This window comes from Hypanus sabinus, chromosome 1 (genome assembly GCF_030144855.1).
Source record: "Hypanus sabinus isolate sHypSab1 chromosome 1, sHypSab1.hap1, whole genome shotgun sequence".
NCBI classification, from domain to species: domain Eukaryota; kingdom Metazoa; phylum Chordata; class Chondrichthyes; order Myliobatiformes; family Dasyatidae; genus Hypanus; species Hypanus sabinus.
The window spans coordinates 179,333,311-179,358,862 of NC_082706.1; the positions used below are offsets into that span (position 1 = coordinate 179,333,311).

The following is a 25,552-nucleotide window of genomic DNA, read 5'->3' on the forward strand; positions in this document are numbered from 1 at the left end:
ATGATTGTTAGAGCGTGTGAGTGTGGTGGTTGTTTGTATTTATACCTGCACAACGGATTCCACATTGGAACCAAGCCATTGAAGATAACTACAACCGATAGCTGATGCCCTCAAGCTGACTTAATATTAGCCACCAGAAACATGTATTATTTCATTATTTCATGTGTGCAGTCAGAAAGTTCATTTTGAGGGATAAATATTATGCAACGTCTTCAGGGGCTTACAGCTGGGTACAGTGTAAATTTTAATCGACATTTTCATGATGAAGTCCACCATCTTCATTCGGGATGATGCCTAGGCACATCTAGTCTGGCAGTATGTATATTCAGTTCCCGCCGTCCGTGCCTTCTGATTGGTTAGTCCTCAACCAATCAGGTTTCTGCTGTGCCATCTTATTTAAAATCATATTCCAGTTCTTACTAAGAGCAAGACCTCTGCCATTGTTGAAATTCTTATTCTCTACTCTTAATTTCAATGGCTTCCATCATCAAGCCCTCCCAAAAGCTATTGGCATGGCACAGTAGTTTTGTGCTGTCAAAGCCAATCCAGTGGTCATTGCCCTGCTGATTTCTCTGGTTAACCCAACGGATACACTTCTGCTGATGTGGGTTTCCATCATGCATCCTGTCTGGCCGATATATGCTGCTCTGCATTCACTTGGAATCCTCTAAACACCAGCTGAGCTGAGTCCCAGGTCATCTTTGAGCTTTGAGCTGTGCTTTGAGCTTCCTTATAGGTTTACGGGTATTAATCCAATATTTCTTCAGGATCCTGGTAATCCTTCCTGAAACCGTGGTAGTATAGGGAAACGAGGCAGTAGCTATGGGTTCTTCCTCATTAGTATATTGTATTTCCTACAGGGATAACTCACCTACTCTTCTTTTGAATACTATCATGGGAACTTCTATGTTGACCTGAGCAGATAGGCAGTGCAGTACTCATGTCAGCTGAATCTCGAGCAGGCGTTCACAAACTTCTGATTCAGGGGGAATATTGGTGATAGCCAAATCATACATAACGCTGTTATCTCTTCCTTTGCACACTATTATGTTTATTTGATTTTTTTTAACTTCAACTCTGTCTTCTTGTCTTCAGTTTTGTTTTCTGCTGAACTAGGAACCTTAATTTTATCTTAGCCCATTTTTTCTGTTCGTTTCATTTGACCTTTCAAATCTTCCATCATCCCTGAACCTCATCCTTCCCCCTCTCTGAAATATGTTTGCGCTGCACCAGAACTGTTCCTCTTCAGAGGCCTTCCATTGTTTATTTACAGTTTTACCTGCAAATGTTTGATACCATCTGTGAGAGATCTCTTTACAACTCTGAAATTAGCTGTCATCCAATATAAAAATGACAAATGATAGTACAGACAAAAATGATCAATATGCTAGTTTCTGTGGCGCTTCGAGCATAAATGTGTCATCTGTGAATATTAACAAACTAGAGATAAATAAATGAGATCTTCGAGTAGGTAAATATTCTGGAATTCCGCTCTAAGCTATCAAAAATTCAGTTCACTAAATTGTCCCTCAGGCAATTGCGTTTACCAGGTGGGATCTATGTAAGGAATTTATCATGAATAACTATTGTTTTGAAATGAATAAATAGCCCCTCAAATTTTAACTTTTGAAAGTGAGGTTTCAAAACTTTACCACATTGTAAAGTTAACCACTGTAGTTGGTGATATCCTTAAGGCAGTTATGACAGTTGGTCAGAGGGGAACTTCCCATTATGAATACAGCCCACTATTAACCAGATTCCTGTTGCACATTTGATCCTCTTGCCATTAATATTTCATCTCTAAGTGAAGATTGTTAACTGGTGAGCAATATGCTAAACAGAGAATTCCCAAATCTAAATCACTGTCAATTAAAAATGCACTAGGTTCATTTTCAAGGTAATTTATGTGAAAACAAAATACATGATCTGAGTATCCATGGCAGGTTGTGGGTAGATTTTATTAGTGTTTGCAAAAAAATGTTTATAAAATCCACTGACCAATTGGCTAATGGAAAGCTATTTGTTAGTTATTAATGCATAAATCCCTGGTATAGCAACATTGAAATTGTAATTTGAATAAAACAGAGCAGTAGTACTGGATGAAATAATGACTACCACTTTGTGTCTTGTTCCTGTATTTTATTTCTACATAGTTTTGTTATCCTAGGTATTTTTCTTTTAGATGCTCATTTTGTAGTGGATCTCAGAAGGTACCATGGAATTCTGTTTGCTAATTCAAACAGGGAACAGAAAATGCTGGATGAAGTCAGCATTCAAACAGTGTGTGTAGTGAGCGAAACCAGTTAACCTTTCAGTGCAGGATCCCTTCTCGGGTCCTGAATCCTACTCAGTTCTGGAGAAGATTCCCTGATGTGTAAGTTTGACTGGTTTCTCTTTAACACAGATGCTGCTTGAGAGGCTGAGTTCTTCCATCATTTTCATTTTTTGTTTCAGATTCCAACATCTGCAGTTTTGTTTATTTTTTTTAAATTAAGGTATCAAAATTTAACAGAGAAGGTTTATGCATAAACATATTTATCACTTTGGGGGTGGTTTAGAACAAGAACTTTATTATGGAGGTTAGTTTTAGTTGAAGAGCTGCCGCCAAATATAATTGATGGAAGTCAGATTTATTTTTGGGATGTTTGTGATAGAGATAGGAATGTCTTTTCTTTCCCTTGAGAAGGTGACAGCAAATTAACTTCTTGGCCTGTACAGAGTCGATGGATTTATTGTTTAACACTGCAAATGGAATGCCAGACAAGTAGACTGTTCATTCAGTCACTGTGAGTCACTCACTGCACAGCCTTTGACCTGCCCTTGTCTGTAATTAAAATTGCTTAAAGAACTCCAAATAAAGCTGAACACGCTACAATTATCAGCCAACAGTTTTTTGCTAAGGCAGTGATTTCACTTGGCATGCTGATCATTAAATGTTGGGGTGGGGGGAGAGAAGAACAGTAAAGGATGGAGTGAATGATGTGAAATCCCAGGTGCTAACAGGGTGTATTATAAATACAAAAACAGCTTATGTACAGTTTTGGAATTATTTCACACCTTATTCACAAGCACAGTGATGCTACAGGTAAAGCAGATGTCTGCACAGCTTCAATGAGATAGTTACTGTTTTGACCTCCAGTGCTGGCTGTGTAGAATTTGCACAAACTCCATGTGACCGCATTGTTTTCCCTGGTGTGCTCCTGTTTCCATCCACATTCCAATAACTGCTGGTTGTTAGATTAATTGGATGGATGACTCCCACCCCCCCCCCCCACCCCCACCCCCAGTATTATTGTGTGGTAGGAGAATCAAAAGCGTGTCAGTGTGCATGTGTGAGAGAATGCATTGCAGGTAAGTAAGTGGAGGAGTTGGAGAGATGGGATTGCTTTGACAGTTGGCTCATATTTGATAAGATAAATGTTCTATATTGGAATTAAGTGAAAATATGAAAGAGCAAACATAATAAAACATGTGTGCACTCAGGCTATAAGATTACCTCAGTAATTGTTACTGTCTTTAATCCAGACTCCCTGAGTAGGCAATTCAAACTACGTTTCCAAATTGGAGTTATATTTTTGGATTGCCTAGCTTAGTGCTCTGCAGTTTTATTGGATGGGAACCAACAATCACCAACTTCAAGGGCACCCATGAACCTAATACACTGAGACCTGGCCCATGTTGAGATATGCAACAAATCTGTTATCTTGGATATTACAATGGAAATAAAATCACAATACAAGAAATTAATGCAATTCTGGAAGTTGGACAAACAAAGAGAGAGCACTTCTGGGGCGCAACAAGAAATGAAGAAATACCCCTGGTATCTACGGGTCAATGGGGTAGATGCAGCTGCTGAATTATTCCACGTTTACTTTTTCTTTATTTGCATGTTCTGGCTTGCTGGGCACATGTGCCATTAGAAATAAAGAAACAAATTCTGTCCTTGATTACTCTTTAAATGCTCCATTAAGGTTCTGTTCCTGAAATGTTAGCTGTTTCTCTCTCCACACTTGTTGCCTGACCTGCTGGTGTTCTCATTTTTATTGAGTGATTTTCAGTTGCTGTGGAATGGTACATGAGAATAGGTTTCAAGGAAATAAGACATGACTCTATTAAAACCGTAAAGACTAAACAAAACACATAAACAGAAAAGACTATAATACTTGATAGATTAGGCAGTATATGTGAAGCAAACACCGAACTGATGTTTCAGAATGAATGAACTAATCTTTCATCGAAAAGGCCAAAGTGAGCAGACAAATTTCATTATGTTGATGGTACACATTGAAGCTGCAATGTGTTGATGGCAGATGGTGTTTAAGGCAGAGAATGAAGTGCCAAATGAGCAGGTGTTGAGTTGATTCAGTGACTTTTCTACTGCTTTCAACAAGACCAGTGGAAACTATACAAGCATACTTCTGAATTGCATCTTCTGGAGTTGACTGACATCTTGTTCTTCAGACACATACTAAGAGGAATTCAGAAGTATTCTGGTATAGTTTCCACTTGTAGTTTTGGAAGTCACTGTCGGGAGGGATACTCCAACTCTGGTGAAGCAATTCAGATAAAAATTGAACATATGAGTTATCAAAGATACTGACTGCGTTCTTCAAGTTGGCATATCTTGCAATAACCATTAGCTTGGGTTCTATTCACTTTAACAATATTACTCTCAACAATCTTATCAATCAGAACACAGCCCTTCAAACCCTAACCTCACTGTCATATAATTAGAAGTGTTGCCAACCTCACCAATAACTCAGCTCAGACAGAATGAGAACTATCCAATCATGCAATAACATCATCTGAACCTATTGTAGACATTCTCTAACATGATCTTTTTTGCAGGGGATGGTGACATGCAGAGAGGGTGCATCAAAGATTTACCTGGATGTTACCTGAAATGTAGTTCTAAAAAGGGTTTGTGCAACCTGTATTTATTCTTACTGGAACAAAAGAGGCTGAGAGGTGATCTTAGTTAGGTTTATAAAATTGTCAGGGACCCAGATAAAACAGATAGAGAGAATATTTTTTTCCCAGGGTAGGGGAATCTAGACTTAGAGGACATGGTTTAAGATGATAAGGGAAAAATTTGTGGACATCTGAGGCTTAGGCTTTTCATACCGAGGGTCATAAATATCTGGAATGAGCTGCCAGAGAAGGTGATGGAAGCAGATACATTTATAATCTTTAAAAGGCATTTGGTCAAATACTTTAATAGGAAAGGCATAGTGGGATATGGGCCCTAATGTGGGCAAATGAGATGAGATCATTGTCAGAGTCAGCATGGATCAGATGGCCCAAAGGGGGTCATTTCTGTGATGTACATTTCTGTAGTTCAATAAGAGTAGGAGGTGGTGGGAAAACTAGAGGACGAAGAGCATGTCAGTTGATTTTCATTAGATAGAGCAAATACTCATGGGACAGGGCACTGTGGTTATTGCAGGATGGCTGGAGTCAAAGTTCAAAGTAAATTAATTACCAAAGTACATATATGTCACCATATACAACCCTGAGATTCATTTTCTTGCAGGCATACACAGTAAAATCAATAATAGAATTAACGAAAGACCACACCATCTTGGGTGTTCAACCAGTGTGCAAAAGACAACAGAACGTGCAAATACTAAAAGCAAGATATTTAGATAGATAGATAGATAGATAGATACTTTATTCATCCCCAAGGGGAAATTCAACATTTTTCCAGTGTCCCATACACTTATTGTAGCAAAACTAATTACATACAGTATTTAACTCAGTATAAATATGATATGCATCTAAAATCACCCTCCCAAAAAGCATTAATAAATAGCTTTTAAAAAGTTCTTAAATAGTTTACTAAAGTGCATTGAGTGGTAACTTAAGCTCAGTCCTAACCCCGGCACTTTAACATGTCTTGCCCCTGGTGGTTGAATTGTAGAGCCGAATGGCGTTGGGGAGTAATGATCTCTTCATCCTGTCTGAGGAACATTGCATTGACAGCAACCTGCCACTGAAGCTGCTTCTCCGTCTCTGGATGGTGCTGTGCAGAGGATGTTCAGGGTTTTCCATGATTGACCGTAGCCTACTCAGCGCCCTCCGCTCTGCCACCGATGTCATATTCTCCAGTTCTGTGCCCACGACAGAGCCCGCCTTCCTTACCAGCTTATTAAGATGTGAGGCGTCCCTCTTCTTAATGCTGCCTCCCCAGCACGCCACCACAAAGAAGAGGGTGCTCTCCACAACTGACCGATAGAACATCTTCAGCATCTCACTACAAACATTGAATGACACCAGCCTTCTGAGGAAGTACATTCAACTCTGTGCTTTCCTGCACAGGGCATCTGTGTTGGCAGTCCAGTCTAGCTTCTCGTCTAACTGCACTCCCAGAGATAGTAATAATAAATCAATCAATCAATCAATCAATAAATAAATAAATAGATAGATAGATAGATAGATAGATAGATAGATAAATAAATAAATAAGCAAGCAAGCAAGCAAGCAAGCAAGCAAGCAAGCAGTAAACATGAAGAAAATGAGATGAAGAGTCCTTGAAAGTGATTCCATATGTTGGGGGAACATTTCATTGATGGGGCAAGTTAAGTTGAATTGAATTATCCCATTTGGTTCGAGAGCATGATGGTTGAGGAGTAGTAACTGTTCCTGAACCTGGTGAGGTGAGTCCTGAGGTTCCTGTACCGCCTTCCTGAGAGCAGCAGTGATAGAGAGCATAGCCTGGGTGGTGGGGGTCCTTTTTTGTAGGATTTTCCTTCCAAGGGCATTGGTGTATCCATACCAGGCTGTGTTGTAGCCAGGCAATATATTCTCCAATACACATCCATAGAAGTTTGTCAAAGTTTTAGATGTCATGCCAACAAACTCTTAAGGAAGTAGAGGTGTTGCCGTGCTTTCTTTGTAATTGCGTTTACATGCTGGACCCAGGACAGGTCCTCTGAAATGAAAAAAAAGAGTAGAAAATTATGATGATACAATCATACTAAAGACACATCAGAGATACATGCGGGAGTGGCACCATCACTACCGAGAATGACACTGTTCAAGTTACTTCCAGGTGATCATAGCAGTCCATCAGTCTGATCTTCAGTGTTCTGATGAGACTATAACCTTACAGAGTAACAGTATTTGCATGCACCTGTGTCACTTTGTTGCTTCAGTTAAGTTGGCTTGGGTTGAAATTGGGGCCAGAGCTACTCAAGGTCCTTCTCCTCGGCTACCTGCAGTTTACTTAATGAAAGTCAGCCGCCAGAGGAAAAGAGGGTAAAGGTAAACAGATTGCATTGGAGGGAGTAGGGTGGATTCTGGTTAATTGAGACATATTGGGGACCAGTACATTTTGGCTCAGTTAAACGGCTGCTCCAATTAGCTGAAGTTGCATGGCAATAATTCAAAATATATGAAGAAGACACTACCATTTAACTGAGTAACAAATTATGTATTTAAATGAAATACAGAACAGATTAGAACACTACCAATACTACCACAGTACTATAAAATTGTGTACTAGTTCCTAATAGTTATCAATGGAAGAATTAATCCAGTGTATACTGCTGTGTTTGTTTTGATTAAACGTAAATGAACAAAATCAGCGCAGACATCTAGAGCAAATGATAGACTGCCTTCATACACTGCTTTCGGAATTTGCATCTTCCGAATCTTCATTTTCATTGTAACATTCAAGATGATTGTCGGTACTGTCAAATTCTTCGTAGTTCCTAACTTGTTGAAGTAATGACATTTTCATTTTCACTCCATGCTGTTTCTGTAAAACTATAGTGAGCAAAACAGTTCTGAATTGTCTTACTGCATATTTCTTGCCAGCTGTCAGTGACAAAAATCACTGCTTTTAAACACAAGCACACGCAACTAATGCTGTATAAAAACTGCTCACTCTCAGCATGATGTGGTGTCTACTGGCCACGCAAGTGCTTGCAACTGCTACTAACTAGAAACTGTTCAGCAACAGGCTCCTGTCCCAATCAAGTGGCAGAGTGTCCCAGATAAATGAAGGAAATCTCAGCTACTTACTAGATTAGTTTTTACACTTTAAGAGTTGTCCCAACTAAGTAGCTGCCCCAATTAACCAATAGCCCCATTAATCAGAACCTACTGTACTTAAGTATCTGAAATTGAAATGAAATGTGAATTGTCATCTGTTCATCCTGTTTATCTGAAGTGTGGAAAGAGGAGGATGGATAATCAGTGGAAAGGGAAGTGAGGATAAGGTTATCCATAGTTTTTTGAATTACTTAGAGCCACCTGAAGTGTGTTGTCTACATTACAACCCTTTCCCCTAGTTTTCACTTCCACTGCATTTTCATCCTCTCTTCAACCTCCTCCCTTGTTTCTTTACCAGTCATGAGTAGATGAGCATTATTATATAGTATTCAGCCTTTGACTTGCCCAGATAGTTCAAATACAGGTGGAACAGAGGACCAAGGAATGATAACAGCCAGCAGAATAAAGGAGAGAAGCAAAATTTGTGTTCACTTGTGACCATTTTTCATTTGCACATAAAAACTGCTTCATCAGGATGGATCACACTCGCAATCACTTTAAGGACAAATTACACTCATCACTCAATTCATCTGCACAACTCAAATTAGCATGGCTGATCTTTCGGAGAATCTGGTGACATCACAAGTTGCAAACCACACACCATTTCCATTACCAAAATAAACTGGAGCTTCTTGCTGCAACTGGTGATTTTTTTTGGACATTCAGAGAAGAATCTGGTTGTCCCATTACCATTCACCACATTTTAATGCAAACCACATCCCAGCTGCCTCTGTGATTGCCCCACATCTTCTAGTGACGTTGAGCTCCTCAAGGCATTGGGACATTGCATGCACTGTATAAACACAGATGAACCACCATGTCCTCCCTCCCTCATACTTTGCCTTACCTCTATAATAGTCCTCTAGAGATCTGTTCTGTGGCATCCAGGGGGAAAGTTCCTTTAAGCTCAGATCTCAATGTAGCTGTATCAGTTGGCCAATTTCAGTTATAATCTCTTTTCCATGCACCACTGATCAACATTGATCCTTTCCAAAGATGAATTAAGGAAAATGTCCCTGCAGACTGTGGGGCAACATGCTGTCCTGCTGTTTGGCTTCTCCTTGTGGTTTTCTGGAAAGTTGCCTTCCTTCCCTTCCATGGTTTCTTTTCACTTGTTCAATCACTAATTCCCAGAGGAAATTCTACCAGGCCACACACATCTGGTAACTTTTCTCAGTGCAGGCTTTTAATGTTGCCAAGAGAACAGAATGTGCTTCCACACCAGTGACCATTCCCTGTCATATGGTCAGATTTTTAGCAGATCCAAGAAAATTCCAACATTATGGACAATTGCATCAGCAGTCACAAGAAATAACCCAGCTGCAAACTCATTTGTGGTTTATGTTTCCTTTTAAGTACTGTAGGTGGAAGTTGACGTTATGGAGACACAAGAGACTGCAGATGCTGGAATCTGGAGCAACATGCAATCTGCTAGAGGAACTCAGTGGATTGAGCTGATGAGTTCCTTCAGGAGGCTGACTTTGTGTTCAGAATTATGAATTGAATGCGTCAAGTGGAGTGAAGTGTGTGAAAAGAGCAGAACCAAAATCAAATTTCATTGATTAACATCTTGATCTTCACAGTCCTTATGTCACTTGCAGTTATCAGGTACACGTGTATGCTCCCCTAACCATTACAGCAGCCTGAACATTACTTATTGATAGCAACACACACAAAATGCTGGATGAACTCAGCAGGTCAGGCAGCATCTGTGGAAAAGAGTAAACAGTCAAAGTTTTGGGCTGAGACCCTTCTTTGGGACTGAGAAGGAAGGGAGAAGATGCCAGAATAAAAAAGTGGGGGATTGAAGGGAATGAGGCTAGCTGGAAGATGATAGGTGAGGCCAGGTAGGTGGGAACGATTAAGGGCTGGAAAAGAAAGAAATTAATTGGAGAGGAGAGTGGACCATGGGAGAAAAGGAAGGAGGAGGGAACCCAGAGTGAAATGATAGAGAAAGTAAAAGGTCAGAGTGGGGAGTAGAGGAGGTGGGGTGAATTTGTTTACTGGAAAGAGAAATTGATATTCATGCCATCAGGTTGGAGAGTATCCAGATGGAATATAAGGTGTTGCTCTACCACCCTGATATTTGTACATATCTGGCAGCTAAACAATGGATGCTACACTACCTATTTAACCACCTACCCCCTTAGCTATGGGGAAACAACTGAAAGAATGGAAAAGCATTGCATTTATCAAATGTATTTTGTAACCTTAGAAATTTTCAACAAATCATTGAATGCATTCAATGCGATTTTCTCTGGTCCCAGTGGAGGTTCTTCGAGCTGCCTGACCTTGATGACCTGTTTGATTTGTGGACCAACAAAAATGCCTTCCTTAATCTTCACATCAGTTAGTCTGGCTTGAATTATGAATTGAAATAACAAACATAGGCAATTTTATAAAGGGTGTATGATAGGGAAATTTTGTGGTAATTTTCACAATCAGCCGCCTAAAATCCATAAGATAAGCACAGACAAAGTTAGGAATCAAAAGGTTGAGCATAGTGTGACAAAACTGAAAAGGGTGAATACAGGACTGAAGGTATTTGAATGCACGCAGTATATGGAATAAGGTAGAGGAACTTGCAGCACAGATATAGATTGGCAGGCATGATGTTGTAGGCGTCACCAAATCACGGCTGAAAGAAGACTATCGCTGGGAGCTTAATGTCCATGGATAGACATTGTATTGAAAGGACAGGCAAGAAGGTAGAAGGGGTGGTGTTGCTCTGTTGGTAAAAAATGAAATCAAGTCATTAGAAAGAGGTGATATGGAGCCAGAAGGTGTTGAATCATTGTAAATAGAGCTAAGGAACTGCAAATGTAAATACACCCTGATGGGGGTTGCATACAGACCCCCAAAGTGTAGTAAGGATGTAGTCTACAAATTACAACAGGAAATAAAAAGTGCGTGCCAAAAGGGCAATGTTAAAATAGACATGGGGGAGTTGCCATATGCAGATAGATTGGGATAATCATGGTGGTGCTAGATTACAGGAGGGGGTATTTTTATAGAGCCTATGAGATGGCTTTTTAGAGCAGCTCATGTTTGAGTCCACTAGAGGATCAGCTATTCTGTATCGGGTGTTGTGCAATGAACCAGAATTGATTAGAGAGCTTAAGGTAAAGGGGGGAAAGTGATCAAAATACGATTGAATTCACCCTGAAATTTGAAAAGGAGACGCTAAAGTTAGATGTAACCATATTACACTGGAGTAAAGGGAATTACAGAAGCATAAGAGAGGATTAGGCCAGAATTGATTGGAAAAGAAGACTGGCAGGGATGACAGCAGAGCAGCAATGGCTGCAATTTCTGGAAGCAATTCGAAAGGCACAGGGTATATTCATCCCAAAGAGGAACAAGTATTCTAAAGGCAAGATGACACAACCATGGCTGACAAGAGAAGTCAAATCCAACATAAAAGCCAAAAAGAGGGCATATAATACAGCAAAAATTAGTGAGAAGTTTTGGATTGAGAAGCTTTTAAAAACCAACAGAAGGAAGCTACAAAAGTCTTTAAGAAGTTAAAGATGGAATATGAAAGTAAGCTAGCCAGTAATATTAAGGAAGATACCAGAAGTTCCTTTAGAGTGGATATCGGATCATGGAAAATGATGCTGGAGATGCTTTAATGGGGGTCAACAAAATGGCAGACGAACTGAATCGGTACATTTCATCAGTCTTCACTGTGGAAGTTCCAGGTGTTAGGGAGCAAAAAGTGTGTGAAGTTATCATAACTAAGGAGAAACTTCTTGGGAAACTGAAAGGTTTGAAGATAGATAAGTCACTTGGACCAAATGGTGTACACTCCAGAGTTCTGAAAGAGGTGACTGAAGAGATTGTGGAGGCTTTAGTAATGATCTTTCAAGAATCACTAGATTCTGGAATGGTTCTGGAAGACAGGAAAATTATAACTGTCTCTCCACTCTTCAAGAAGGGAGAGAGGCAGAAGAAGGGAAACTATAGGCCAGTTATTCTGATCTCAGTGGTTGGGGAGATGTTGAAGTCGATTATTAAGGATCAAGTCTCAGGATACTCGGAGGCACATGATAAAATAGGCCATAGTCAGCTTGGTTTCCTGAAGCGAATATCTTGTCTGACAAATCTATTGGATGTCTTTGAAGAAATAATGACCAGGATAGACAAAAGAGAATCGATTGATGTTGTATACTTCGATTTTCAGAAGGCTTTTGACAAGGTGCCACATGTGAGGCTGCTGAACAAGCTACAATCCCATGGTATTACAGGAAAGATTCTAGCATGGATAAAGCAGTGGCTGACTGGCAGGAGGCAAAGAATGGAAATGAAGGGAGCTTTTCCTGGCTGGCTGCCAGTGACCAGTGGTGTTCCACAGGGGCCTGTGTTGCGACCGATTCTTTTTATGTTATACATCAATGATCTGGATGATGGAACAGATGGCTTTGTTGCAAAGTTTGCAGACGATATGAAGACAGTGGAGGGGCAGGTAGTTTTGAGGAAGTGGAGAGGCTTCAGAAGGACTTAGACAGATTAGTAGAATGGGCAAAGAAATGGGAGATGAGTGTCGGGACATGTATGTCATGCACATTGATAGAAGAAATGAAAGGGTTTTAAATGGAGAAAAAATACAAAAAACTGAGGTGCAAAGCATCTTGGGAGTCCTTGTGTAGGATTCCTAAAGGTTAATTTGCAGTTTGAGTCTGTGTTGAGGAAGGCAAATGCAATGTGAGCATTCATTTCAAGAGGATTAGAATATTAAAGCAAGGATGTAAGGTTGAAGCTTCACTTGAAGTATTGTGCACAGGTTTGGGCCCCTTCTCTTAGAATGTATGTGCTGAAACTGGAGAGGGTTCAAAGGAGGTTAACGAAAATGATTCCAGCAATTGATTGGCTTGTCATATGAAGAGTGTCTGAGTGCTCAGGGCCTGTATTCACTAGAATTCAGAGGAATGAAGGATGACCTCATTGAAACCTATTGAATGGCAAAAGGCCTTGGTAGAGTTGATGTGCAGAGGATGTTTCCTGTGGTTGGAGAGTCAAAGAGTAGAGGGCACAGCCTCAGAATAGAAGTGTCTTTTTCGGACAGAGATGAGTAATTTCCTTAGCCAGAGAATAGTGAATCTGTGGGATTCTTTGGAGGTCATCTTTAATGTATATTTAAGGCAGAGGTTGATAGATTCTTGGTTGATCAGGGCATGAAGGGATACGGGGAGAATGCAGAAGGTTGAGGCTGAGAGGAAAAATGGATCAGCCGTCATGAAATGGCAGGGCTTTACAGTCAATGAAGTACTTTTGAAGAATAGTCAGAGCTATAGGAAGAAATACAGTGTTTACTTCTGTACATGGGCAACTCTTAGATGAAGCATGATAATAATGACAGTCAAAATTTTTTTAAAAACCATTGATGCTGGAAGTCTAAAGTGAAAACAGAAAATACTGGAAGTGCTCAGTTGGTCAGTTGGCATCTGTTGGAAGAAAAACTGGGAAGGAGACAAAAGAAGCTTCTGCAGGGAGAGTAGGGGAGGGGAGATGTCTCTGATATGATCATCTGTTGCTCTAGGATAATCTATTGCCAGATAATCTGTTTAATGTTAATTAAGGGATTGAGGGGAACTTGACTTCTGATTTTATATTAATTGTTTAGCCTAAAAGAGTTTGTTGATTGGAGGCATTATAAAACATAAACACTGATTGAGCCAGGAAATGCTATGTAAAAAGAACTGTGATCAGTGTAATCTGGTATCACTTGGCAGATTGCCTATAATATCTGGATACAGACCAGTAGATCAGTGCATACTGGTGCCTCCAGGTAGATGCAGAATCTCTGTCTGTACACACACTTGATTCTTTTGATTGCATTTTTTTTAAAGATCAATTATAGGAAGCATTTGGTTTCAAGATTGCAATCTTTTAAGAAGCCTACAAGCAGATTTAGCAAGGTCTCCTAATCAAGTAAACAGTCTGTATCAGGTCAAGGTTTGTGTTTACCTCACTAAGAGTTTATGTCCTCAGTATTGCACAATATGCACAATTCTCACATGTATTCAACCCTCTGGTATTGCCCTTGCCCGCTAATAGAAATAAATCAGTTAAATAATAGAAAATCAGCAGCTTGCTCACCCTGAACTGTTGTACAGTCAAAACACCACTCAAAGGTTTAAAAGCAAATTCAATGCACAAATGACATGGATCAGAGGGAAGGTGGCTGAAAATGTGGGTGTGTGTGAGATCTTGGATTATGGAACTATGGCCCCGCTGTGATGTGGCGAATGCATCAGGCACATGTGAAGTCTACAAACTATCCGAACATGCAATAAGTGAGTCAGACAGCACTGACTCCATTACTCTTCTGTGGCTCAACATTGCTTTGCTTTTCAATTTTCTGCAGGTAAACTTGAAGAAAATGAGGGTCGAGGTCCTATCCAGTTGAATGGTCTCCATGTGAGACATCGATTGTCCATTTTGCTCCACAGATGCTGCCTGACCCTCTGATTTCTTCCAGCAGTTGTTTCTTTTAAGCTTTGCAGTCCAGGACTAATGGTAGCAACAAGGCTTGGAAAGGAAGAACTGGAGACACTGGTCACTTATCAATGCTACTTAAGACATAATGTGTGCCTCACTATAGGAAGGATGTGGAAACATTGGAAAGGGAACAGAGGAGATTTACCAGGATGCTGCCTGGTTTCAAGAGTGTGCATTATGATCAGAGATTAAGTGAGCTAGGGCTTTACCCTTTGGAAAGAAAGAAGATGAGAGGAGACATGATAGAGGAATACAAGGTATTAAGAGGAATAGATAGAGTGGACAGCCAGCGCCTCTTCACCAGGGCACCACTGCTCAATACAAGAGGAAATGGCTTTAAGGTAAGGGGTGAGAAGTTCAAGGGGGATATTAGAGGAAGGGTTTTCACTTAGAGAGTGGTTGGTGCATGCACTGCCTGAGTCTGTGGTGGAGACAGATACACTAGTGAAGTTTAAGAGACTACTTGACAGGTATATGGAGGAATTTAAGGTGGGGCGATATATGGGAGGAAGGGTTTAAGAGTTGGCACAACACTGTGGGCCAAAGGGCCTGTACTGTGCTGTACTATTCTATGTTGAGAAAAGCTTTTATGATGTAGCTTGTTGTTTCGTGCTGACTGGTGGCACCTCTGAATCTGAGTGGCACACTATCTGCTGTTTGCTCACTCTCAAGACATGTGTGCAATCCCAAACTTAGGTGCCGTCTATATAGAAACATAGAAAACCTATGGCACAATACAGGCCCTTCAGCCCACAAAGCTGTGCCAATCATGTCCCTACCTTAGAACTACCTAGGCCTTACCCATAGCCTTCTATTTTTCTAAGCTCCGTGTAGCACATCCAGGAGTCTCTTAAAGGACCCTATCGTTTCCGCCTCCACCACCACCGCCGGCAGCCCATTCCACGCACTCACCACTCTCTGCATAAAAATCTTACCTCTGCGTATTTTTCGTGCGACCAAGTGGGTTACCTGCAGGTGCTCCTGTTTCCACTTACATCCAACAGCAGGTGGGTTGGTGGCAGAATTGCCTAGTGCGGGCAATTCCCACATTCCCACACAGGAGAAGAAGAAAAAGGAGTGCATAAATTGATGGGGATCCAAGAGCAAAAGTTGAATTAGCATGGCTGGGTGCTTGATTGTTAGTGTGGGTTTGGTGAACCTAAAATTTGATTTTGTGCTGAATAGATTCTATGGCCAGTGAGTTGCAGGGAGGTCAGTAGATGTCCCTCTCTCATCGTATACTTAAAATCCAGTTAAAGTGCACCCTGTAAGGAACTTCAGACCAGGGTCTGGTAACTCGTAATATTTGCAAAACTAATGGAAGCAAAAGCCTTACTTTTTTTTTGACTTGGGAGTCACATTAGTCCTCAAAAACCTCAGGGAAGTAAGAAAACAACAGATAATTAAGATGCTTAGAATAATGGCACACCATGTTATTAAACAGAATATACAGTAAAGCACAAAACAGAGTATATAGCCATGCTTGTCAGAGTATGACATCTCCCATCAATTATCATCAAGGGTTTCTGCCTCCTCAATCAATTGGGGGTCTCTATTTCTGTTCTACTTTAAGGTGGCATTCCTTTTATCTGTGATTTTAACTCTATCCAATAGGCTGAGCAACCTGATATTTTTTTGCTTGTCTTTATTCATATGCATTTATCTTCCTTTTTAAACTCCTTTTGGCTAAAGGCTGGTGAATCTGTGGAATTCATTACCACAGAAGGCCGTGGAAGCCAAGACATTAGGTATTTTTAAAAGTGAAGGTTGATAGCCTTTTGATCAGTATCAATGCCAAACGTTGTCAGGAGAAGGCATGAGAATGGAGTTGAGAGGGATAATAGATCAGCCATGATGGAATGGTGGAGCAGACTTAATGGGCTGAATGGCCTAATTTAGTTCCTATATCTTATAGTCTTTTGGCCAGTATTTTCTTTAACTGCTACCTACCAGTGGTAGTGAGTTACGGATTTTCCTTGCTGCCGGAGTTAAAGAGTTTTTGCTTTGATGCTCACTACCACTTGGTAATAGTAAATGTAATTTGTTCCAATAATTTCCAACAAAACAAAATTTGAGAAGCAGTGCAGAGCACATGGTTGCTCTAGTATAGCAAATCTATTACTGCTGACTTTGATGATTACCAATGGGCTTCTAGCTTTGCTCTTCTCCTGATGCGGAAAATCTCCCTGTATTTATTCTCCCCAACTGTGCAATTCTAGAAATTATCTCCATTATGTCACTCTTGTGCTGCCATTTTCTAAGATAAAAGGCTCCCAGCCTGATCATCTTTTCCTAAAAGCTACAACCTTGTATACTTGCTACCATCCTTGTAAAATTATTTTGTATGCTTCCCGGGTGTCTCTATACAATTTTTTTATAGTGTGGCATAGAACTGCAAGAGATATTTCACTGTGGTCTAACCAAGGTTCAATACAAGTTTAGCATAACATACTTACTTTTCTGTTCTAAAAGAAACAAATCCCAGTGCTTGATATATTCGTTATTGCCTTATTTATCTATATTTAATCTTTGTGATTTTTATGTAACAAAGTGAGAAATTTATGATGCTTAAGTTCATTAAATCTCTTTGATTGTATTGGGTAATCATACAATCAGATTACTTTGGTCTTAGCACATGTTTTTAAAAATAAATCCTTTATCTTCGCTTCAGCAATCTCCGAAGGTGATGCAGCGGAGGGAGGACCGTGGGAAGGCAGGGAGGGTTCAGGGTGGCAAGACGGGGAGAGTTCGGGATGGGAGATCAAAGTTGGTCTGGTATCGCAACTTCCAGCACATGTGATCTTATTTTTCACACTAGCATGCATTCTCAGTTATCTAGATTGAAATCAGTTCATCAAATATGTAGCCATTCCTTGTTTATTAATACGTTGTTGTAATGTCCAATAATCCTTTACAGTACTGATTACATAAAATTTTCCAAATATATAGAGTAGCACTAAAATTTGGTATTTTCAACAAATTTTAAAAAACATGACTTTGATTTCAAAGTTAGCGTTACTAATATAAGTGATAGTTAGGGATTGATCTGACTGATAATTAAGGGAACTGATTTTCCCTAAATTTCTGATAGAAATGTTAGTGATTGGACAGCCTCTCATAATTAAGGGACCTGACTTCTCCAATTTTAACCAAATGATGTCATATTTACCACTACTCCATTTTCTGACTTTCAGGCACCCATTCTGTTACTTGACTCATGATGCCACTGACACTGTCTTTTCTAATTTGTTCATTACACAGTAAATTATCAAAGTTCTTTTAAAAACCTACATTTATTGCATCCACCACAATAGCCTTAACTATTCTTGCTATTGCCTCCAGTGAATTTGATGGTTAGTCAAGCGAGACCCTAGCATGAAGTAAATCATTGAAAATAAAGAATCATTTTAAGTATGTTATGTTGGGAAATTAAAGTGGATTGAATACAAACTTCAGTGATTTTTCTCATTTTCTCTGCACTCAAGTATTTTGTGAACTGAGTTAGTATACTGTTTTCTGCTATTACCATTGCACATGTTTTTAATAATACAGACTTTAACAAGTTAATTAAGAATCAAGAGGGATCCAGACATGTGGGATGGACTTTTTATCTTCTCAATTTTGTTTTGAAATTGTAAGCAAGTGGAAATAAATTACAGCTCCTTTTTTCAACTCCACATTGATTTACTGCTTTACATTCCCTCCCTCCCAGGAAGTAAGCTTATTCGGGAGAAAAATATTGAAGAATGTTCCATCTTTTCTAACAATTGTAACCTCTTAGTTCTGATAAAAACCCTGTAAATCTTTATTGCAATTTCTCTGTATTCTTTGTAGATAAGAGATACCTGAACTTTAGATTGCAAGCCAATTGTGTTCTTACCAAAATTATGTGCAAGTTTAACATAATAGCTCTGCTTTTCAATTATATTCTTCCAGAATTAGACACCTCTGCTTTGCATTCAGATTTTTATTTGCCTGATTAACCTGCTACTTTTAATGATTTGTAAATATTTATCTGTAGTTCCCTTTGCTCCTCTACATAATTTAGACTATTGTTTTTAAAGGACCAATTCTTATTCTGCCAAATTGCTTATCATCAAACTAGAGACTGATCAACTCTAATCAAGGCCATTCAGCCCATTGCCAATATGCTGGTCAGAATAAAGCTATTGAGATTAATCCCATTTCCCATCTCACCATTTGTTGTCTTGCAGGTTGTGGCTATTCCAGGCATGGGCAAACTACGGCCCGGGGGCCATATGTTAAGGTTTTTTATTCGGCCCGCAGAACTTGATGAAATTATATTAATAAACCTTGTTAACGTTTTTTCCCCGCAATTCTGGCGTTTTCCCAATAGATGACGCACTCTATATACATTGACCTTTGTTGAGGTGCAGCGTATTACTCCACATTTGCACTTTACTCTTTGTTCGGCTCGACCTATTTGTGTGAACAGGCGTTCAGCGTCATGAACATCAACAAAGCCAGCCACAGATCCAAGTTAACTGGCCAACACCTCAGATCCATCCTGAGAATCGCCACAACAAAACTAAATCCAGACTTTGATGCGCTGGCTAAAAAGGGAGACCAACAACACTGTTCCCACTGAAATTAAAAATAAGTTTCTTCGTTGTGTTATGTAAAAAATGCATTTGAAAATATTTTTTTAATATGCCTTACATGTTACATGTCATTTCTGTTAAGTGATGGACATGAGTAGTGCGCAGGTGCACGTACGTTCTCAAAATAAAAAACGCGCTCCAGATCAAATAACGCGCTCCGCATACTGGCGCGCTGTCACTGTTCTGTCCTTGTGCTGGTCATTGTTGAGTTTTGGCAAAGGGGACAATTGAATAAGAAGGAGCAGGACAAGTAGACCTGCATCTCCTACCGTTTTTGAAATAAAGACAGTCAGGAGGAGAGTGATGATGATAATGTCTTGAAGGATAACAGAATTTTCAGTGCTTTAAAATAATAACTGTTACTATTAAAAAAAGCTATTTTATTCATTTAATTTTCAGTGTTTTAAAAGTCATTTTAATAAATAGCTAAATACCATGGGACTTCAAAGACAGATATTTTGCTGTAATGCATTTGTTCATTTTCAATTGAAATTAAAGCACATGTTTTCTACATATCCCATGATATTTTATTTTCTCTTATGAGGTGTATTACCAAAACACTCCATCCATCTGCTCCTGGTCCGGCCCCCCTGTCAAATTTTAGAACCCTTTGTGGCCCACAAGTCAAAAAGTTTGCCCACCCCTGGGCTATTCAAAAGCTCACTGAGACATCTTTGAAATGTGAGGAGTTTGGTCTCCACCATTCTCTTAGGCAGAGATTTCCAGACTAGCTTTGCTCGGTGGGCTGGGCCTGTAGTCTTGTCAATGTTGCACTTTATGAAGGCAAACACTATGGATGGAACTATCATTCTTAAATTACCTGTCGTTAGTTAACAACCACCTTGCCATGGGAAATAATTGATCAGGACAACGCATAAACACTTGAGTGTAAATTTATTATTGTTTTTGTATTACAATTTATCTTCTATTGACACAAATGCACAAGAGTTATGAATGTTTTTTGTATTTGCCTCTGTGTTCCACAGCAATCACATAGTACTTTCTGTGCAATGCATGGATGATTAGCTTGGCCATATTATCAGAAACTTGTAATGACATGAAGCAAGAAACAAGGCACTAAGATAATGAATATTCTTTCTAAACATTTTAACATGGGACATATAGAGAATTGAGAATATATTGTAAGGATAATTCTCTGCAAAGCAAGCCCATTATTTGGGTTTCTACAAACAGTTCTTCTGAGACTAGAGTCCAACATTTTTTGTGCAAAATTGGTGAGCACAATGACCCCAGCAACAGTCACCTTCAAATACCTCACCTGATACTCTGTATGTATAAGCAGAAGTTAATTCTACAGTTCAGCTTCATTTGTGATAACTTTTTCTCTGGTTAGTGGAGATTATGAAGACTATTTGAATATTTCCATATTGCAGTTTGAACTGGAAATAGTGTCAGATTTTTTAAAAATTAAGGACATGGAGGTAATTTTTTTGGCAAGACTGAGTAAGTAAATTCAACCCACCTTTTTTCACTTGTTTACCAACTTACAAATGTCTGTTTTTCTAAAGGAGCTTGTATCCTTGCATTCTGGCAATGTGTTACAGTAGTCTATTTGATTTTTTAAAAAATTACTTCATTCCAGGTACTAAAAGTGATATGTCACTCAGTATACCTGTAAATGCACTGTTATATTTATAATGCTTATTTTTTTGGCCAATATCCTGAAAAGTAAATAGGGACTTTCCATGATTTATTCCATTTGGTTACATAATGAATTAACTTACAACCTTGCATTTTTCTTTATTACAAACTTTGCACTATCAGATTTCATTGTAATTATATTCTGCTGCATATATAGTAGTGTTAGTAGCACCAAATCTAAACATTCAGAGTTCTGCTTCTTTGAGATAAACCAGAATTGTAAAGATTTATTACGATCACTGCCACAAGCAAAGAAAAGTGGAAGAAAAGCTTTGCTTTCATTAACGTATTCAATTATTTTCCCTGAAATGTGTTGGTAACATTCTATTTGGGATTTGGGAGGAGGAAGACAATGAAAGAGGTCTGGTCTTTTGATGAGGATGTATAAACTTACTGCTACAGAAAATTTGCCAGGTCCCTGGATTTGTCCACAGGTTGACTGGAGGAGGTGGATACAATAGGATCTTTTAAGGGATTCTTAAATAAGTACATGGAGCTTAGAAGAATAGATGGCTATGCAGTAGGGAAATTCTAGACAGTTTTGAGAGTAGATTACATGGTCAGCACAACGTTCTGGGCCGAAGGACTTGTAATGTGTAGTGATTACTAATCGCTTTAACCCCACCAAGAGGGCAGTGGGTCTACTAGGTAGTAGAAAAAGATACCTGTTTGAAACTACATGATTAAGGATTATATGAACAAAGGACAGCATAGAGCTCCGATAATATGCATGGTGAAACAGCCTCTGGTATTGCAAGCCTAAAATTACACAGTTCTGCGTATTTATAACCATATAACAATTACAGCACGGAAACAGGCCATCTCGGCCTTCTAGTCTGTGCTGAATGCTTACTCTCACGTAGTCCCACCCGACCTGCACTCAGCCCATAACCCTCCATTCCTTTCCTGTCCATATACCTATCCAATTTTACTTTAAATGACAATATCGAACCTGTCTCTACCACTTCTACTGGAAGCTCGTTCCACACAGCTACCACTCTCTGAGTAAAGAAAATCCCCCTCGTGTTACCCCTAAACTTTTGCCCCTTAACTCTCAACTCATGTCCTCTTGTTTGAATCTCCCCTATTCTCAATGGAAAAAGCCTATCCACGTCAATTCTGTCTATCTCCCTCATAATTTTAAATACCTCTGTCAAGTCCCCCCTCAACCTTCTATGCTCCAAAGAATAAAGACCTAACTTGTTCAACCTTTCTCTGTAACTTAGGTGCTGAAACACAGGTAACATTCTAGTAAATCTTCTCTGTACTCTCTCTATTTTGTTGACATCTTTCCTATAATTATAATTCCTATAGTTTTGTCTACTTTATTTGAATTTTGTGGGAGAATCACAAGTCCCATGTGAGATATCATAGATGATGTTAGTATCTGTGTGGAATTTCAATGCTGCAAGGTCTAGATTGATGTACTGGTAAGATAATATGGAGTAGCTGGTGTACATTACGGCCTGGTATGGGTACACCAATGCCTTTAAGCAGAAAATCCTACAAAAGGTAGTGGATTCAGCCTAGTACAGCATGGATAAAACCTTCTCAAACATTGAGCACATCTACCTAAAACATTGCCATAGAAAAACAGCATCCATCATCAAAGACCCTTCCAGCCCAGGCTGTGCTTTTTTTCTCATTGCTGCCATCAGGTAGAAGGTATAACTGCCTCAGTACCTGCACCGCAAGGTTCACAAACAGTTCCTACCCTTCAACCATCAGGCTCTTGAACAAAAAGGGATAACTACCGTAATTTAAGGACTCTGTTACATTGATAATTCATGCTCATTATTTATTGCTATTAATTTATATCTGCATTTGCACAGTTTGTTGTCCGTTGATCCTATTTATATTTACTGTTCTACAGATTTGCTAAGAATGCCCACAGGAAAATTATATCAATATTGTATGTGATGACATGTATGTACTCTGATAATAAATTTTACTTTGAACTTTTGAACTTTGATGTATGGATTTTATTTCCAAGGTAAATCCATTCAATTATGAATTGCAAAATTCTTTTAGAAACATTTTCTCTATTTTTTTGCAAATGTAGCGCCAACCATTCTGGGAATCCTGTATGTTGTCAAACCAAAGTGGAGCCTCCCTGAATCAAAAGCAGTCAAAAGATTCCTCAGCCTCAAAGGAATTGCTAGCAGCGGAGAAGCAGCTCAATGGTAAGATTCCCTTTATTTAGCTCTTATTTGAGTGTTAGTCATCATCTGTAATCTTCACTACAAAAATGACATTGCATTATGATTTCTGAACATCTGCACAAAAATGGGAGGATTTTGGAGCGACACAATTAGTAATAATGTTGAAGAACAGTAGTTGATATCCTTCTGGGGTATTGGAATCAGTTTACTAACACACAATGTCATAATAATTCAGACACTAGTTGAGTGTTAGCTCCCTATGTGGATGGAGTTGACACATATTTCTAAGGGGGTACAGTATATAATACTTAGTGAGAGAAATTAACAATTCTTTAGTCTCTTTCATGAGTTTCCTGTCGTCCATGTCTTACCTAATCTTTGCAGAAGAAATTACTAAAAACAGTTAAGAGCAAACCGAAGTGTGACCTTCTACTGCACGCGTCAAAGAGTTTTCCTAGTCTTGAAGTCGAGATGTTTAAATGATGCATGTCTGAATAGGGGTGCACTTACAGATATATGGGCAATGCTAGAAAATTTGCCTTTCATTGTTCTTCATTTTGATTGTATTACGTAGCAAAATGGTAGGGCAAAAAACACCAAATCTGCTACTTGAGGGGACACACAGCCTTGAAAGTTCTATGCCAGGAACACATAAGAAATAGGAGCAGGGAACAGGCCATTTGGCCCCACCAGTTTGTTTTGGCATTCGAAGATCTTTATTCCTGATCTGCCTCAAAACAGTTTTTCTGGCATATCCCCAAAACCCTTGATTTTCCTTCTATTCAGAAGTCTATCAATCTCCATTTTGAATGCAATCAACAATTTTGCCTCTGCATCTATCTAGGGTAAAGAACACCAAAAACACAGCATTCTCTTGAGTAAAAGAAATTCCTCATTTTACAAAGACCCCTTATTTTGGCCCTAATACCAAATGAGACAAGAGGAAACTGCATATTATTGGAGCACAGACAGACCAGAAGTATGGGAGGTGATTCTTCTTTGACTAGATGTCAAGGGAAAAGCCTATCTTTTTGGCATTGTGTGGAATGCAAAATATGGCAGAGGACAGGTATTTAACAACTATTTCTTCAATAAGACCTCTCTGAGTTTAACATCTAGACAAACTTACTTCACTGTTTCTGAAATTCTAGGGATGGCATAGAGAAGGCAGCCAATTCTCAAGTATGCAGACCGGTTCATCAGGATCTGTAATTTATTTCCCTGCCTTTCCCATTTCACTCATTTCAGTCACTGGAGATAATTCACTTAGCCATGTTAGCGTGTTAGAAAGAGTTCATTGAAGTACACTACAAGATGTTTTGCTTCATGAATGACGAATGTGCCAAGTTATTAAATGTTTCTTTGTTTTTATGTTCTAAAACTTTACTGCTTGCAGCACCAGATTGAAGTTGAAAAAAGATAGTGAATGTGGTGAAGAAAACAAACAGTGTTAGGATAGTTTCTATCTGGTCAGTAATGCTACAAAAAAGCAAGAGCTGGAGAAACTCGGCAGGTCAGGCAGCCAAAGGTTAGTTGATCTTTCAGGTCAGGGCCCTTCATTTAGACTGAAGACCAGATCAATGGAGTAAAAAACAGAAAAATGCTGAAAACACAGATCAGGTGCAGACTGTGGAAAGAGAAACAATTAACACCTTTGGTGCAAGATCCTTCAAAATTGGGCGGTGGAATACATCATTGTAATTGTTTTATGGGTATCTTCCAAGTTAAGTGTCAAGAGCCTTTGCAGCTCCTTATAAAAGAGATTTCAATGGTATTGTGTCATTGTAGTGCCCACCTGCTGAAAGACAGTTTCTCTCCCTAAGAGTTCACTCAAAAGTCCTCAGTGAATGCCAATATGAAACATTTGGGCTGACTGAAGGAGCAATCTGGGATGATGGGCTGTATTCTGAAAAGCTGTGATGGGATGTAATTGATTATGTTGTGAAGGGTGCATTAAAATGAAATTGCACATTCCAGGAAGCTGGCAAATTTTCTGTAGCAGTAAATGTATGCTTTTGTGCCTATGATCAGACCTCTCTCATTGTCTTCCAACTTCCAAATCCCAAACAGAATGCTAGCAAGAAATTTCAGAGAAAATAACTGGACAAGTTAATGAAAACAAAGATTTTTCTCTCAGTTTTCTTTGCTTATGGTGGTGATCAAATGGTTCTGTTTATTATCAGAGAATGTATACAGTATATGACCCAAAATTCTTAACAGAAGAATCCCAGAAGAATGAATGACAGTAAAATGTTAGAACCCAAAAGCCCCCTCTCCTCTCTTCCCCCCACCCATTTCAGCAAAAAGCATCAGTGCCCACCACCCACCAAGCAAGCAATAGCAAAACGCCCAAAGAGAGACCATGATCTGCAGTCAACAAAAACTATTGTTTACCCAACGGTTTGACATGCCAGAGGCTCTATCCTTCTCACTAACAAAGGACAGAGAGATGTCACTCATTCCACAGCGAAAGGGGAGACCAACAACAGGCACTGTTATGATTTTACAGTCTGCCACATCGCTTTTTATTCTGAAACTCTCTGACTAGAG

General features: G+C 39.3%; 1 protein-coding gene across 7 annotated transcripts in view; it reads left to right on the forward strand.

The window, feature by feature from the left end:
* The window catches only part of c1h8orf34 (chromosome 1 C8orf34 homolog), a 319,455-nt gene that overhangs the window by 252,123 nt on the left and 41,780 nt on the right, over positions 1 to 25,552 (forward strand). For all 7 annotated transcript variants that reach the window (XM_059982462.1, XM_059982473.1, XM_059982489.1 and 4 more), the window contains one exon: positions 22,903 to 23,023. In XM_059982462.1, the coding sequence (XP_059838445.1) occupies positions 22,903 to 23,023 (121 nt within the window). The remainder of the gene's footprint in view (positions 1 to 22,902; positions 23,024 to 25,552) is intronic.